The following is an 18180-nucleotide window of genomic DNA, read 5'->3' as shown; positions in this document are numbered from 1 at the left end:
TTTTTCCATATTTTTGGACAATTGCATCATAAGCTAACATCATCAGGACAAATTAACACTCAGCCAGACATCTGCTGAAGAAACTTATCATTGCGTTAATCATGAAATCGTATTTCTTTTTATTTGTTCACTACAGCATTTCCAATGGAGTTAGTTGCAAAGAAGTCAAAAGCCTTGGGATAAAAAAATCAGTTTCACTTACTTTTCGCTGTGTCAAAAGAATCAAAGTTGCCTGCGTCAGGCATACCCATATAATTATTTTCTCTTTGAAATGAAGGAGTCAAGGAGCTTTTCTCATCTCATATAGGAGAGAAGTGGCAGCCACTCGTACTTTCCATTTCCCTCCTTCTTTGATTAGCCTTTTGATCAACCACAACAGTAATCACCAGGAATAAGGAAAGATGGCACAGAGGCACTACTTTAACAGGGGCACTGTCTCTTCTTTGAGTGCTGTTATGGCTGAAGTCTGAGGCAAATACTGGTCCGTCAAAGGTACAGAGTATGATGATGCTGCGTCGCAAGTAGCAGAGCGAGCCCCTCCTCTCTGTAACAGTGGTCAATCAAGCAGCCTTGGAAGTGTGTGAACGTCTTGAAATTATCAGCGTAAGGCAACGAAAGCCTCTGTGGCTTTAAGACTTCATTCCTGTTTTATTTAATGGATGGCAAGACGGTGGTGTCCGTGACTTTCTCCTGAGTGATTCATGGCTTTTCCTTTGTCCTGGTTTGCTGCTAATGTATCTCTAGAAAGAGCGACTGGCCCAGGTCCGCAAGCAGATCTCCAGGGAGGAACATGAAAAGCAACATCTGGGGAACTACAGGTAAGAAGAAGAAGGAAAAAAAACAGCAACCAACTCTGGCTGTATTCGTGGGGTCATCTACAAAACACCAAGCTCCCACGAGAATAAATAACCGCTGCTGGAAACAGCCATTGTTGTGAGCACACGAGCCGGAGAATTAATATCTAAGACGGGATGGCAAAGTTCGAGATGTTGCCGTTTCAGACACGCATTAGAATAAGCATATACGGTCATTCCACATTCAATTTTCTCCTCAGTTCTATTTTTTCCACCCCTTAAGTACAGCTGGGTCTTTGGAAAGCATCAAATGGGTCAACTTTTCATAGTCAGCTCACAGAAAAGCAGATCTGACTCATTTGGCAACACCATGATCTCATTTCTGTCTTTTAGATTTTATAAAAATTACATTTTCCCTTAGCTCCCTGCTTTTGTCATTGCAACATAGCATTTATGTTCCGCATTATTCATTTCGTATATATCATGATACCTGCTGTAGCTGACATCTGCAGATTGAGATCAGGAAAGTGTTCGCAATCCTTTTTTTGCTGTTAGTTATGCATTATTAGTTATTTCTCTGCCTGTCAAAGTGTAGAGATTTCAGAAATGACCCCAATGCACTGGGAGCAGCTTGCTAGAAAAGATGTAACAGTATCGTAAAGAGAAAAAAATTCTATGGAGTGTAGCTGAAGAACGCACTCTAATAAATTCATTTCTCCAACTGAACCAATGCATGGTTTTCAGTCACCTTTATATTACTACTAGAGGGCCTAAGGAGAATATTTCCTCTTTACTGATGGGTGCAGTTAGTTTTATGATGAAATGATTGGAGGGAGGTTTTAAACAAAAAGAGCTGCATACACATTAAACTGCAGCCTTCCTCCAGCCTTGTAGGGGATGAAAACATGTTAATAGAGACTGTAACATATGCAGAAGGGCACATCTGCCGTGCGTAGCTATGCTAGATGAAGGCAGCAGAAAAGGTGCCTCTCTAAGTCTGCTTCCACTCTCCATTTTTCTGTCTTTGTTTCACACCATTCGTTCAAACCCCTGTAACATGCTCCACCTGTGTGCCAGCTATCTCACCTGCTGGACCTCTCTTTACCTCCTTTCACCCACTTGTGTGTCATCTTGTGCCGTTTGCCTGATTTTCCTTCTGACCCATTGTCGCTTGTTGCCAACCGTTCTCTTCTTCTCCCTTCTATCCCGTCGTTTTCTCAGTCCAAATGTTCTTTCTTTGTCTCCTCCTCATCACTCCCACCAGCTCAATGAACCCAAATACCAGTTCCACTCTCTTTTTCATCGTGTCTTCTGCACTAACGACCCCTTTTCCTTTCTTCCCCTTTCTCCACTTTTCCAATACTCTCCTTTCTTTTCTGCCTTTTTCTCTGCGGCCTACAGGCGCATATACCCCCCAGATGACAAGCTGCTGCTGGAGAAGTATGAAAGCCTGCTCTCAGCCGCCTTTCAGACCTTCCTCGCTGGGCGAGCTGCCTCACTTCAAAAGGAAATGAATAATCCTCTGAAACGAATGAAGGCACGTACCTCAATGACACACACATACTTCTCATTGAATTGTGCAGAGAGAGAGACAAACGCATGCCAAAATATACACAAAGACATGCACACATGTACACAATTATGAAAGAGAAAACACACGGTTCTCTTAAGTTTCCATCCACAGTGGCAGAAAATATCGAAAATAATGTATGTAGCCTCCCTCAGTCCGTAATAGTTTGTAAAGTCTGGTAGAACGTCGTTCACTGTCTTTGTTCCACCGCTGCTATCTGCTCTGTCACTCCACCGTTATTTACTGAGCTGCACTTACTGGTTTACCAACAAACCCTCCTCATTTGTTTCTCTATAATAAGAAATTCTTCAATTATTCTTCTTTGCTTAGTCTTTTCAAGAGGCCTCAGCCTTGAGTCACTCCTTCAGTAAGTAGATGGATGTGATGTGCTGCAGCTCACATTAAACTCTGCGAATGGACGCACACTTGGAAACCAACAACAGCGTATTATATGTCCCTGAAAGCTGCTATAACTTTGCATACTTTTTCAGTAATTTCACTGGAAATGGAGTAACAATATGAGACAATTTTGACCAAGAATACCTTGGTGTTTAAGTCCAACTTTGGAAGAAAGTGCCTTTTTTAAAGAAGAAAATGCCCCGAAGGCTGTATCACCTTCTAGTCTCTGATAACTAATTCATAACTGAGGTAAAACATTATTATCTACTGTGATCAAATTCCTCAGCAGCCCAGCTCCGCATTAGAGTAATTGTTTTTTTTAGAAAGGTATACTTAAATATGTCTTTGTTTTAATGGCGTTGTCAATCATTGATTGACACGAGACACAGTTGAACCATCAGATTGAGGTTGGTTTAATTTAGCTGAGAAACAGATTTGGCTGCGATTCAAAATATGGAAGGAGATAATCGGAACAAAGGATTCTATCTAAGAATGTAATCACGAGAAACAACTGGACGAAAGAACCATTGAGGCACTAATCTTGAAAATTCATGGTGACGACGGACCTTAAAATGACGGATTTCAATTTGATAGTCATCAGACCACAAATAATTCTAATTTAATTAAAATGTTTTTTCATCCCCTGTACATTTTAAAATCTAATCTAAGATGAGGGAAGAAGTTGGGTTTCTTGACTGAATGTCAATGTCTTTTTTTGTGCTATACAGTATAATCTCGTTAATCTTCTACAGAGTGACAGCTTGAGCAAAGCTAAAAGCTAGCCAATGCTCTTTGGAGCAGTAGGGATGCAGCATGGGATCAAGTCACTGGCTGCCAGTCAAGACATTAGAGAGAAACAGAGGCTGGAAAATTACAATGGTTGTTATTTTCTTGTGTCAAAAAAGAGCAATTTCATAAAGTAATTTTTGAATCAATTTTAAATTTCTGTCCTTTTCAGGTGATGTATTTTTACTGAGTCCATCATTGTTGGAGGTTGTGAATATCCAAGTGTGCCCTAATCTGTTTTTTTTTTGTTTGGTTGTGTTTGTCATAACCCATTCTATTCCAGTCGGGAAAAATAATGCTCCATATTCAGAAACCTGTGTCATTCTCTATGTATCGTCTTTGGCTGGTCTGCAGGAGGAGGACATCTTGGACCTGCTGGAGCAGTGTGAACTGGACGACGAGAAGCTAACGGGAAAGTCCTCCAGGCAGCGTGGACCTAAGGTGAGTGAAAATTAGAGAGGAGAATAGAAAAACCCAACGAGAGAAGCGGGAAAATAATGGCCTCGCTCCTCAAAGGACCCCAGAAGAAGTGTAAAGGAAAGTATCAGAAAGGGAGAAATGGGGACGGAGGACGAGGGCAGGTAGGCAGATAATGCCCACAGAAAGCACATTGGACCTGATTGAGAAAAATAAAGGGGGGTGGGGGGGGCAACAGGATAGGCAAGAAAGAAAAGAATTTAAATGAAGCCCAAAGGGGGAAAAAAAAGTCCCTTAGGGGACAGCTGTCAAGCTGTCTCCGTGGTTCTCTGTCTATCTGCCTCTCTTTCTTCCTCTGTCTCTGTGTCACACACCTGTAAGCCACCTCCATTTCCCACGACAGCGCGGCTCCCTACGTCGCCCTGTTCCCTCGCCATCCTTTCTAGGCTGATTTCTCTCTCTGCAAATCTACATCCATCCCTCGCTTGAGCGCTAAATTGGCCGGAACACTCAAAGCGTGCGTTAGAGAGGCAACAGGGCAGTTCAGCGCCACATTAGAGGAGCCTTCGCTGGAATAAGGACTCGTTCAGACACAATTGCTGTTGTCCAAATTAATTTGGACCCCATCAGTTTTAATGTTGCTTAGTGTGTGTGGAAGAGATGTTTAGATAAGGGGGAGAGAAGAACTGTGACGGATAGATTCGCTCCTCAGAGTGTAGCGCTCACAAGCCATCTGTCGGAAAGGAACCATTCAGTGTGTATGAAAGCTAGAGGAGAGGAGTGAGAAGGGATTAAGGTCTGGATTTCAAGGGAAGGAATGCTATGTACACTCAGAGAGTGCAAGAAATAGAAGGAAAGAGTTGAGTTGAGGATTTCTACCAGCAGGATGAGCCAACCATTTTTTTTTTTTTTTGGCCAGCTCAGTTCTTTAGTTATACTGTGTGTAACATTGTCTTAGTCTGGGGAGGTTGTGTTTGCATAAATCTGTAACACAGCTTGAAGCAGATGTGACTACTTCACGTCTGTGCATGATGCCAGCAGCTATTGCGCCACCTACAGTCCCGGAAGGTTTGTAAAATAGCAAAAGCCTTCATTATTGCTTGTTTTAACGTGCCAAGTTGTTTTATCTGATAAATGAAATGTTGAAAATTCTTGGATAAATAACAGGAATTCCTTCAAGAATGCGAGGATGAAATCTTACTCGGGAGAACGGTTCTAGATCCAGATCAGTTAGAATTGTACGCTTATTACTAACTTGGCTTTCTAGGTTTTGTGCGGATTTAGCGTATGATTGGGATGTAAGGTTCTAACCAATTTTCAGACCTTTATATTCATTTTTTAAATGAGCTTTTCTTCCCCCTCTTAAATCTTACTCATACATATTACAGTTTAGGCTGATTTCATCTCCCTGTGCTTTCCATCATACTGTAAGATCATCGAGCTCTATTTTTCTATTCCATCCTGCGTATCTTGTTTAAAATGTTTCATCCTGTCCTCCTTTTTTATTTCTCATCCCATTGCTCATCCGCTCCCACCTCGGTCTTTATTTTCCTTTCATGTAATTAATCTCTATATATCTCCAGCTGCCCATCGGCAAACCTGTAGGCCCAGCGATTACTTCCTGCACATTAATTTGGGTTGTCTGACAGCAAAGTCTGTTCTAACTGTTAAATAACAGATGTATAAATGCTTTATTAATACTGCCGGCGTGGTTGTAATAGAGATAACATAACATATCAGTACATAATGACTCACTGCACATGTATTACGTACTAATGCATGTCTGTGTTCCTGCCAGCCTCTGACAGCTATGCCAGAATGCAGTCAGAGCTCAAAACGCCAGCGACCCGACTACCTGGCTGACTTCACCAGCGGCAGCAGCGCCGATAACTCCTGCTCCTCCTCAGATGAGGATGAAGAGGAGAGGAGAAAAGCAGGAGGAGGGAGAGAGGGGGAGAAGAAGGAGAAAAAGGTTTCTTACGACCTTGGAGACAATAAGGAGAAACACAGCGCTGAACGCTCAGGTGAAGCAACATTGTTTTGTATTTATATTTCTTTTCTTAAGACTGGTTTACTTATTTTCATTTTTTAAAATCTTGTTATTTACCTATTTATTCCTCTTGCAAAAGTAAAAGGTTGCCAGAACACACTATTACAAATAAAGAGTTTTTTATGGCCTGAAGAACAGCCAGCATACGGAGTGTTTTAGTTATCGTCATCATCATCACGTAAATCTTGTTTTACGATAAAGGAGACAAGTGCCGGTCAGTCACAGAGATGATTGTCGTAAATCTCCCAGTTCCCATAAACTTGAGAAGACGGCGTTCTATTCAGCCGTCAGCCTTGGGAAAAAAAATCTCTGGTTTCATTGTAGGCTGCTGATTTCATTGGGCAAGAGCGAGGACTACTTATGCACATGACAAGCCCATGAAAGGATTTGAACTGTGTGTGAGCGAGAGAGTGTGCAGAGAAGTAGTTACCCTGCCAAGCGCTACTCCATACCAAACCACCAAGACTAAAGCCTGTAAATCTGTCCTTTGGAAATTGTTGAACCTTGGAGGGTTCAGCAGATACACACTTGCACATATATATATTATACACACGCACATGCACTCAGATGAGTACAAGCGATAAGATGGAACTTGAGTTTCTTTTTTTCCTTTATTTTGTGTCTGAGAACCGAGGGAGAACTGTTCCTTGAATCATCCCCCAAATCAGCCGAGTCTGCTGTGCAGTTAATAAGATAAATGTGGTACTGGGAATCTTATTGCTAGACTACGTCAGACCTTCCCTGCTTTTTATGTTGCGTTTACAGGTCGGATGGGCTGGAAGCATCCAGTCAAGTCGCTCAAAAGCAGCCCCGTCCCCTCTGCCTCCCCGACACTTCCGGGTCCCATCAGAAGGTCCATCTCTTGCCCCCGCTCAATCGCTTCCCTGTCTTCACCCGGCGAGGTGCGCTCCTCGTCCACCAGGCCCTCTCCGACATTTTCCTCGGCCGCCCCACTGGTCAGGCCGAGTTCCGCCACGCTGCGTTCTCATTCGCTGAGTCGCAGCGTCTCCGCCCCCCGCGTCCCCCACAGCAACAGCCTTGGGACCATCCACTCCAACATTGTAAGATGCAGGAACACAACAGATGCTCTGATCATTAAAAGATCTAATATGTTTATAGCATCGCCTTTTAGAACTGTGTTCTTAACACCATATTATGAAAACAATATCAAATATGTTAATGGTAGCATTCACAGCAGATGTTTTAAATGTGTTTGCAGTTGTGATAATATAATTCTAGGTTGCCTTAATGTTGATTAGCTCCAGTAAAACTGTGATACTTCCTTAATTCTGTCCTTTTTTCTGCCTGCAGGGTGATCCGCTGATAAATCTACGGAGTAAAGAACAAGAGGCCGAGCTCGTAAACCAGACTCTGGCTGCCCTCACCGCTATGAGGATAAGATTTCCAGGCAAATCAGAAGAAGAGGCCGAGTCCGTGCTGGATGAGGTGAGTTTAATCATGCTACTCTCTAGTGAAGTTGTTGTCATGGATGAAAAGCGTTCAGGTATGCAAGTAGAAACTACATAAAATAGGGCTTTGACTTCTATGGGATCTTTTACTAAAGCAATCGCAAGTTATCTCAACATATGTCGTTTAAATACGATTTAAAATGGGAGATGATACTTTTTTGACAGTTCAAATCCAGAAACAGGCCAAAAGGTGGCTGACATTGAAATCCCACCAAAATAACACTTCAGCTGGACTGTGTTACATTTGTGTTCATGTGTCCAGCTCACGGTTCTCAATTTTGAACAGTAAGGGCCATTAGTCTCCTCAGCAGCTGTGTTTGCAGTGTCGTGACCACCAGAATGATGGATGGTGGAATCATAAACAGCAAAAACAGGTATAAGTGAGAAAAACTCAAAATGGAAAAGAAATCAGCGTGTTTTTTGTTGGGTTTTTTTGTTGTTTTGTTTGTGTACAACCTTTAGGCAACCTTTCAGCCTGACTCATGTATGAATCTGATTGAAGACAGGGATTAAAATAGCTCAGTGGTGTTTTTTCACTCCGCAGCGTCTGAGAGGGAGAGAGAGTCTTTGCCACCGGAAGTGAAGGTGTTTTAGCAGCACTGTATGGAACATAAGCGAGCTACTCATTCACCACCTACATTCAAATCTGGTCTGTATTCATTATCTGTGATGTAAAAGGCAGGTTCTTTTTTAGTAGGTTATATGTCTCACTGTATGGACATTTCTAGCATTTTGTTGCGCAACTTCAGACTTACCAGGAGGTTCACGGTCCTGTAAAGACCAGTCTCCATATTAGCCCTGATTCTGATACTGACCCATCTCCATATCAAACCTATTATTTGGGTCAGTACCTGAGGTAAAAATTCAACAGTCTGCTTTAATTGGTGCACTGGGCCTTAAGAGATTTTCACTGCTCTTAGTGGAGCACGTCAGCTTCCCGGCTGCTCAGAGCACCATCAGTCAGTCACAGAGGATCACCTGAGAGGACAGAAAGGTGAACAGAAAGGTGAAAGGTGTCTATTTTGTTGAGTCGAGTCCCTTTGAGATGCATTGTGGCTCTGCAGCTCCTCGAGAGGTTACTGGACATCATGTTTGGGGAGAAAACCTGTTCATTCTGCATGAGAGAGCTTTAATTCTCAAGATGTGAGCACAGCAAACAACCGATGAGGACATGCAGCCATAATCTGAGACAGGCATCAGATGCAGATTCAGACGTGCTTTCTGTGATGGAACTGGGAGGGCCATTCAGTTAACGCCAGAAACATAATTTTAAGTATATTTAGCAACAGGCACTCAACATCAGGGTGGGATGGCATCATGGTGGATAAGTAACATCACACCTGGACTGCTCACTAAGTCAAATGGGGTTACCATGGAAACACTGATAGTAAGAGAGAAAGAATGTCCTTTTGGCATATAATTAATCTTTACCAACGAATGCTTGTTGTGATGTAAGCCCAGAGTGACAACGGAAGTGTACACTGCTGTATTTGTGTGTACCTGGAAACCCTGGAGGTTTTGCGTGTGTGTATTTGTGTGTATTGTGTGGTGTGTGTGTGTTTGTGACAGATAGAAAGAGAGCATGAGTAAACAAAAAGTTTACACTGGAGCCTCCCAATGGGAATGGTGTTTGCAGGGGATCGGGCATGTGATGTGCGAGGTTTATATGCACCTGTGGGGAGATGCAGACTAAGTCAACTGAGCAACAATAACAGCACCTGTAGGTACACAGGGATTTTGGCAGGAGCAGCACGTCTATGGGAATATTCAACATTGTATTTGAGCATAACGTCACATGCCCCAAGGATTTCTAACTCACACACCACAAATCATCAAATGAATGAATTTATACATTCAGTTCTTCATTTAATAATTCCTCTTTATTGATAAAAAAAATGCTTTTTTTACTTACAGATCCTTGACAACTGGAAATACCATAAATCAAAAGTGGCCTCCTATTGGCTGGTGAAGTTGGATTCCACCAAACAACGAAAGGTGATTTTTGCACTATAACTGCATCAAAATGTCTTAATTCAGCCAATTCATGAGACTTGTGTGTCACAGTTTGCCTTTACTAGCGATGAATTTAAAATAGGATTGTTTTACCAATTTAATGTCTTGTTGTTATTAAATAGCACATATTATGTAACCTTCAAAAGCATTAAAATGTAATTAATTTCATCATTTTGCAGATGCAATGTCCTACTTCTGTATTCATGGTGCATGTAGAGGAAATTAACATTTGAGAAGGTTTTTCTGTGCATCGGCGTGTGTGTTTATGTCAACAATAGCCCGATTAACACTAAAATCTGGCTGGTTATCAGTTATAGGCTGATTATAGAATATGGCTGGAAAATCCTCCAGGTTACTGTACAGTATGGCTTCCTATTTAGTGAGATGTTAATTACCAACTCATCTAGCTGGCACAGTTCATAAATAGGAATGGAATAGGTTTTGCCTAAAACATTTTAAATTATGGACAAACATCAACAGTTTGACCTGTAATGTAAAAGTGCTAATTAATATAACAAAAGGTTCACCGCTGTTCCCTCAAATTCCTCTGAAATTGTTTCAGGATACAACATGTAATTCCGAGTTAAACATGGGAGAACGCTTGTTAACGTGTGAGATGCTTGAAGATCATTATCGTGCCAAAAAACGAAAGCTGGAGACGTGAAATGGGGTGTAAACAAAACCAACAAGATCACTAGATATAAAATGGCATCCAGTAGGCGTGCCAGCAGTGATATGATCTTTGAGCCGCAGCTCCCTGCACCACCATGATCATCTCTCTTCTGGGATATGTTGGCGCGAGCTGATGTTTTATTTGGAGTGGAGCAGCCCTAATGAGCAGCAGGCAGAGGTCATGAATGCAGCACCTATTGCTGAACCGTCTGATTACCGTCCCAAAACATATCTGCATGCGCTTACTTATCAAGTGGTTTGTTCTGGCGCGTCCGTGCCCCCTTTCCTCACAATACTGTGGAGGAATATCACCTCTTTGCATCACAACCACACAGACCGAGCAAGAGAGCTGCGTCAGTAATGAGGAGTGGAGAATCAAAGTCAGAAGGGCCAGAGCACTGCACTCAGAAGGGCCCAAAATGAGGCAGTAAAGAAGGATGGGGAAGGGGAAATGAAATGCTGGTGCAGATGTCCTCAGACTGCCTGGAGACTTCTGACACCCTCTTTCTAAGACTGACATTTGGTGCTGCAATTAGCCCTCTTCCCTGCTCTCCACTGTTTGCCCTGATGCCTCTCGTTCTCGCGTGCGCACGCCTGAACACGAATGTATGCAAGTTCCAATGAAAATTTTGGTTTATGCAAATCCTGCCTGTGTTGCTGGACGTCTCGTGCGCCTCCCTCTGTTTCCCAGGAAGCCTCCGTGACTGCTTATTTTACAGCAGAAATACGATTTTGAAAAAAAATAAAAATAAAGCAGCTTTCAAACGTGAGATGCATATCAATGATTCACACCATCGCCTTTATCACCGCTCGTCTCCGTCATCATTACATGTTCCGTTCAAGCTTTTCCTCCCACCTTTCACCAGGTGCTGGATATCGTGCGAACCAACGTGCGCTCGGCGCTGCAGCGGATCTGGAGGGAGCCCGATGTGGACAGTCTCCACCTGTACCGCCTTTTTAACCGCGTCTTCAACAGGCTGCTCTGGAGTCACGGCCAGGGCCTGTGGAGCTGCTTCTCCAACAGCAGGTAGCCAAGTTACAAGGAGCAAAGACAATGCGGTCGAATCCCAGCCGGCGAGTTTTCAGTGCAAAAAAGTGAAGGCTGTAGACGTGTTCATGACAACATAATCCTTTAAAGCAGGACAAACAAGTACTGCAGTCCAATTACCAGCACTCCTCTTTCACCCTCCGATAGCTTTATTCTAGCCTATTCACTCTATACCGTGCCCTCCAGAAGAGCGGTTGTCAATATATCAATTTCAATGACAGTGGGGACAGTTTTCTCGCTTGTATTCAATATAACTAGGAATGCAGTGGCAGCAGAATGACAGAGAATGAGTGACAGACCGCGTAGACCCTGCTACACTCATGAAAGCTCTGAGGAATGAAAGAACCACACAGAATACTCAGTGGAGACAGGGTCGCATCTTAGGGTCACAAATCCCGGCTGTTAATTAGGGTTATATCACAGGTGAGCGCAAGAAAAGGGCCGAGGACTGAATGGAAGCAGAAAAGGGCTGAATATGGGAGTCAGGGTTCTTTTATTTCAGTTTGTTATCAGACTCTAAAGTTTACTTTTTCGGTTCTTTTTGATAAAAGCGATTGTCAGCGGTATGTCAAGGCAGTGACAGCTCGCTCGCCTGCTCTTGTCCCTGTAAGAATGCAGCAGGAGTAAAACACCAAAGCCAATTTTAACCTCAATTCCCATATTTCCTCTTAGTTTACACTGGCTGTTAAATGAGGTGGTTTTCACAACTCTGAAGTAACTCTGATTAGCATACAGCTGCGTTGATAAAACTGTCACTTTCCTGAATCTACTCCTCTTAGTTCTTGATAGATTAGTTGCTCTCGGGCCATGTCTTCCGTGGCACAGAGGGCGTTGGTGTAACTTCACAGTCATATTTGAGGGAGTGTGAGGCTGAGGATGAGTGGGAGATGGAGCCTATGGAAGCGACAAGCAGTCAGGAAAAGAAGAGGGGACCTGGAGACAAAGGAAAAAGCAGAAGAATGAGCCAAGGGATTGAAAATGAGACACCCAAAGAAGGCAGAGAAAAGTGTGGGTCGAGTGGTAGATGCTGGTGAAGATTAGCTTAACGTAGCATCACCTCCCGGGTGAAAACCCTGCTGCTTCTGTCTGATTATAGCCCAGTCAGAATGAGTCAGGCAGCCTGCTGGATATCGGCCAGACCCCCTGCTATAAACAAGACAAGACAAAAACACGGTCAAGCCCAACAGGGGGGGTGAAGATGTCGCGTCGCCGCAGTGACATCATGTCGTGTGAAAAGAACCCTCCTTCCGCTGTCCCATCTGCCTTTACATACACAGCCTAAAGGAATTCCATCCTTGTCCCATTGTACATTCAATGGAGAAAGTTGGATAACTGGCGGGATGATGAGTAAGGATAAGAAGTCCGATATTAGTCAGAATATTGTATTTACATGCACGTTAGTTGTCTGGTTATAGTCGGATTAAGGCAATGATTTGTCCCTTCAAGCGCGGTGTAAACGTACTGACTTTCTCCCGTTAGATATTTTATCTGAGCGACAAACAGCCCCGCAGCTATTGTGGCTGATCAATTCAAAGGGCTTTGTAAAAGACTTCGAAGGAAGAGAATGGAAACACAAAGTTTTGAAGCCTTTCAGTCAAAGCGCCACCCTCTTGCCGAGGAGGAAAAGGAGGGGCAGACATCAAACATGCCCCCCGGAGTTGCGCGTCTCAGTTGTTTAAGCTCTCTCCCAGTGGGTGGTATGTCCACGGCTGTAAAGGGGGTTAACTGTACTTGTTTCCTTTTATCCTCTCTGTGCATCCGTCTGTCTTCCTGTGTGCAGGAGCGTGCGTTGGCTTGTGGACAGTCAGATGATAATTGTATTTTACGTCATTTTTCATCACCAAAAATGTCCCTGAGTGTTGCGATGTCTCTGTTCTCCCCAGTTCATCATGGGAACACATCTTCAGTAAGAGCAGCGAGGTGGTCTCGCCTCAGGAGCTGAAGTGCTGCCGCCGGCTGGTCCAGCTGTGCCGAGACTGCCTGCTGGTCGTCTACAAGTTTGTATCAGAGTCCCGCTCTTTGACCGGACTGATCCCTGAATGGGATGATACTAGGTAAGGACAATGTCAGTTTTTTTTTCTTTTCTTCTTTCTGCGAGTCTCTGCTCCATCTCAGACAGTTTATTTTCCATTACAGTGGCTGAATAAGCACAAAGGACACAATTTGAGCTGTTCAGTCCACTGAGACTCTCAAATTAAAGCTGTCCCCAGTGCTTATAAAGCAGGTTTAAAGGTTGCTTGAATGAAATCTGATTAAAAAGGTAACTATCAGTGACTGGGATGATCTCTGCACAGACCTGAAGCTGTGCAAATCACAGAGAAGTCCAAGAAAAAAAGCTTTCTTAAGTATAAAATGCCCTAGATTAAGGGACAAAAAAGAAACAAAACTAATGAACACACACTGACAGGCAGAAAAGCTTTGAAGGTTTCAACAGTTACATTAGCGCTCTCTCTGGAAACCTCCTCTTTCCTCACTCCACGGAGTCTCAGAGCCATCATCCTCATCACACGACACCATCAAACAAACAAACAAACATAAAAATCACCCCCATTCTATTTTTAAGTTGTATCCCTGCAGGACGCGACAGGCGGTGTTTTAAAAGGAGCATAAGCTTCAGGCTGGCAGACAGTTAGGGAGAAGGTTGGGGAGAAGGAGAGAAAGAGTGTGCTGTTAACAGGAAATAATGGCCCACAGATTAGCACTCAGGTTAGCCCGGGGCCCCTGGAGGCCTGCTTAATTCAATTAGAGCCCAGATGAGCCTATGCATCAAATGACCTTATGAGACAGAGAGAGATCCTCTATTCCTCGGGCTTCTCTTTACATGATTCATAACTCCTGCACATATTTTAAAAGGCTATCACTTTGTGCCCGGAGTATAAAACCTTAGCTGTTAACAGCGCGCAGGGTTTGTGTACACGTTGGAGCCGCTTTACACTGGAACACTATTGATCGTTTCATCTCCGGTCTATTGATTTCATAGATAAATTCATTTCCTTGTGGACTGAGTGAGTTATTAGGGAGGATTCGTTATGGAACGGCAGGGTTTAATAACACAACGTGCACAAGCGTATCAGTGTTTTGTTGCAGGTCTATTTGAACATACATTGGTCTGTCTCTCTTTATTTCTTCTGTTTATATATGTCTGTATAAAAAAGCTTACCATTTACCGCCGGACCGGCCTCTACCCATGGCTCCACCCCCGCTGACGCCGCCGCCGCTTCTTCCTCCTCTTCTTCCTCCGTCTCTTCGCCCCTCGTTGCAGGTCTCTGCTGGGTTTAGTTCTGCTAACCTCCCGCCCGCTCCCTTCCCCCATTTTCCAACACTGTCTGTTTCCTGCTGCTCCCACCACCTCACAGCTGCAACTCAGGCTTGCCCCCCCCCACCCCACTTATCCAGTGATGGCTGCTGTGACTGCACGACCAACAGTCTGGCTTTGTCCTCTCTCCTGTCCACCACTATTGTTTATCTGGATTGACACACAGCTTCGTAAACGGGAAATGTTTTGGGCTTAAATCTATAATCAGCATGTTAGACTGGAACGGGACCGGAGAAGGAATCATAATAAGACTGTTTGGAACACTGTTTGTCAACACTGTAACCATTTGCAACCAGCTTGCAGTACATCGCCAGCCAATCACCCCGCCGACACACGCCCAGTTCTGCATTTCACCCGGCGCTTTTCTCGAGAGCATCTTACCCTGAGTGCATTTTCAGTACGAGTGGGCTCGGTGGGAGCCGAGCGCCTCACCTGTGCTGCATCAGTGCCCTGATCATGCTGAGCACCACTCTCCTCATGTCTCATGAAAGCAGAAAATGGCTCCGTTTTCCCATTCCGCTCGCAGTTTCACAGCCCAGACGGCCGACGCGCCTCCATCAGACGTACAGCGAGCAGTCAGAAGCAGCCCCCCCCACTTCACTCAGAGCTGTGAAGCAATTAGGATTATTTTCCTATTGATGCATAAGATTTATATGAGATGATAGACTGTGTGCAGAGGAGAGTGCGTGGGCGTGCACGTGCATCTCATCCTCTCCTAATTGTTGCACTCTCAGACCGACTCTGACTAAAGTGTGCACATGTGGAGCTAGATTCTGGATTTAATGGCATTCTGATTTAGATAAACGTCACCTTTTTTTGGCAGTAGATTGGTGCGACCCAAGTAAAGCAGTTTAAATGGAAACCATTAAACTAACCAATAATTCTACACCAAAACAACCTTGATTTGTTTCAAACTCACATGAAATGCCCCCTCCACTGAATGCTACAGTTTCATTTTTATTTTAACTAAGAGGCTTTATTTGCATGAACATTTGATGTTACATTCTCATTTTTCAGAGCTTTCTGAACCTTTTAATGGGCATCCCAATGAGCCTATTATATAAAAAGCTCTCCATTGTTGACCAGACCCGCCTGATCTCTTTTAAGCATCTTTCTTCCAGCCAGTCTAATAATCAGGTGTGTCAACAACAGCCTCGCGGGTCTCGCAGGTCCTTCTGTGTGGGCAGTCGAGAGGAAGTAGCAGAACAGCTCCACTAATGACTTTCTCGTTAAGCCTTGAATTACGTTACATCCAAAAAGACAGTTTTTCCCATGATGGCAAAAGTTTCAGAGTCTATTAACTTTCAGCTGTTTGAAAAGTGTGGCAGTAATTAGGGCTAATCGGGGTGTCGGGTAGAAGGTGGGCTGCAGATAACCTTTAAGCCTCTTTTGTACATCTTGGCTTAGAATTGCATCAGCGGTGTTCCCCTCCATCTCCGACCACGGCATCTCATCTCATCTGGACCCCCCCTTAATGTGCCCTGGCAGTCCTGACAGAGGACATAATGCCTGTGTTGAAGGCCCGTCAGTGGTAACAGAGGTAGCTGGTCGGTGGCGTGTCCGTCTCCCTCTCTCTCTCTCTCTCTCTTCTCTCCATTCCTGCCTACCTGTTGCCAAGACGACCTTCTTAATCAGAAACAAGAGGAACCTAGTTGATGCCAAATAAGGGTTCGAGTCAAAGTAGCCTGCAGGGACAGTGGACATGTCTACCCCTTCCATACTGGAGGATCTCCCACTCCGCCTCAAATGAACGCTCAATATTTTATTTCCCCCTTTTTTCTCGGGTAATTTCCATCCTTCGGACGTGGAGGTTTCAGTGAGGACGCTATGAAAATGAAGCGAATAGGAGGCAACCACAGGACGAGAGGGAAGAGAAGACAGAAGAACGTGCGCCATGTTGGGATGAAAACTGCCGGGTAGATCTGTAAAAGGACTGAGCAGATACTGACCTCCTCTTGTCATCAGCTTTTTTTCTTCTTTGCACCATTTAGCACCAGAGAAGTGCTGGAAGGGTACCTACAGCCCACTTGGAGCCATTTCAAGGGCACTCTTGTTGGACTAAATGAAGTTAATTCCAATCCCTCGTAACTCTCTTGGGTCTGGAGCTGTACAGAGAGACCCCTCAGTGACGGGCGCCTTTTTTCCCCTCCCCCTCCTCTCTGGTCAACTTTGGAAGCAGCCGCAGTGTAATTTGTCTGAGAGCTATTTCACAAAGAGAACGAGCTGTCAGAGAATTAAGCGCGTTGTTGCCGCTCCGGTTTAAAAGAAGATATTATTGCGTCACTGTAATCCTCAGCCCCAGTGGCTCCCGTCTGATTAGATTGTTACATCTTAAACACCTCCAGAGGGACCGTTTCTTGTAACCGTTCCGCTCATTTACACAAGCATCAGGTGTATATGTTTATTAGCTAAAGATCTTGGCTGTGAACGTAACAAGAAAGTCTGGGAAATTCATTCTTTCAGCTAATCCGCGAGGAACCATCCATCCAGACGACTGTTTCACGTCCGCCATTAACGTTCAGCTAGCTTTAGCCAGGATCATCTCATCTGGCATTCCTCTGACAACCTTGGGATGGGAGCAGGGTTCAGCCTCACCTGACTCCATCCATCTCAACCTGGTGCTGCTCTCATTCTCAGGTACTGGAACGCTGTTAGCAGGAGCTGCCTCACTGCTCTGTCTCGCTGGAAGGTGTCATAGAAGAGTCTGAGGAGGGTTCAGACATAAATTCCTCAGAATAATAGGTGAGGATTTGCAGGTGCTGGTTCCAGCCGGGAGGAAGACCGCGTATTTGCTGCTTTAAAACGAACCCAGCCACATCCGGGCTCCCGACTGTGGGTCCGTCATTTAGCCTCATCGCTTTTGTGGATTTACAAACAAGACAGTTGTGCAAATCATCATAATTTGCAGCCATTTTCTTGATTTTAAGGTTAGGTCACAATATGTTTGCATCCCCAGGACATTAATATAGCTGCTCAATCACTACAATATATGAAAGGTGGGTGGTATGTGATTTCAGTACCGAGCGCTAATGCAGCTCTGACCTCTAAATTGTGACCTTTGCATATCTAATCCTCTCATTACGTCCACCCTTTCCCCTAATCCCTCGCTCTTCTCCGTCTGCACAGGTATCTGCTGCCAGTGACCGCCCAGTTCATCATGAAGTGGCCTTCGTCCAGCTTTGGCCGCGCCGCCACCCTCAAGCAGCCTTTTTTCGCCGCCAGAAAAGCCACTTTGGAGGTCACCGTGGCAACCCGGGCTTCTGCCACCTTGTCTGTTGACCTTAATTCCTCCCCTTCCCTGACTCACTCGGCCAATATTCAGTCCTCACTGTAAGGCAGCTCTGGACTTTAGATGGAGCTACAATCCTGCTTAATTTGGACCCGACCAGTCCAGCAGCCCACCTGCACTCCCCACCGGCACCACCAGAGAGTGGGTTGACCCGTCTCTCCTCATTGTAATTGCTGTATTATACCTACTTACTGTACAGTTACAAGTCACGGTACTGTAAATGGAAAACAATTATTTAAAAAAAAAAGCAAGATTTATTTATGTACTTATAATTTTATAGGGTTTCCATGAATGCTGATGTGATACACAGGAACGGAATGATACAAAAATCCTGTACCTTGGTTGCAGAAGTGGATG

The 18180-nt window shown here is 44.3% G+C and overlaps 1 protein-coding gene across 2 annotated transcripts in view; it reads left to right on the top strand.

The window, feature by feature from the left end:
* ttll7 (tubulin tyrosine ligase-like family, member 7) overlaps positions 1-17838 on the top strand; it is a 42752-nt gene extending 24914 nt beyond the window's left edge. The window contains exons 12-23 of one of the 2 annotated variants that reach the window (XM_029828593.1): positions 745-818; positions 2196-2331; positions 3904-3990; positions 5765-5990; positions 6782-7077; positions 7328-7462; positions 9400-9480; positions 11037-11197; positions 13102-13272; positions 14374-14480; positions 17172-17276; positions 17661-17838. In XM_029828593.1, coding sequence (XP_029684453.1) covers positions 745-818; positions 2196-2331; positions 3904-3990; positions 5765-5990; positions 6782-7077; positions 7328-7462; positions 9400-9480; positions 11037-11197; positions 13102-13272; positions 14374-14480; positions 17172-17242 — 1545 coding nt within the window. In that variant the 3' untranslated portion in view covers positions 17243-17276; positions 17661-17838. The remainder of the gene's footprint in view (positions 1-744; positions 819-2195; positions 2332-3903; positions 3991-5764; positions 5991-6781; positions 7078-7327; positions 7463-9399; positions 9481-11036; positions 11198-13101; positions 13273-14373; positions 14481-17171; positions 17277-17660) is intronic. The other variant, XM_029828594.1, reaches the window with a different exon arrangement.
* The last annotated feature ends 342 nt before the right edge of the window (positions 17839-18180 follow it).

This window comes from Takifugu rubripes, chromosome 20 (assembly GCF_901000725.2).
Source record: "Takifugu rubripes chromosome 20, fTakRub1.2, whole genome shotgun sequence".
NCBI lineage: Eukaryota > Metazoa > Chordata > Actinopteri > Tetraodontiformes > Tetraodontidae > Takifugu > Takifugu rubripes.
The sequence above is the reverse complement of the archived record's forward strand: the minus strand, read 5'-3'. Positions and strand labels throughout refer to the sequence as shown.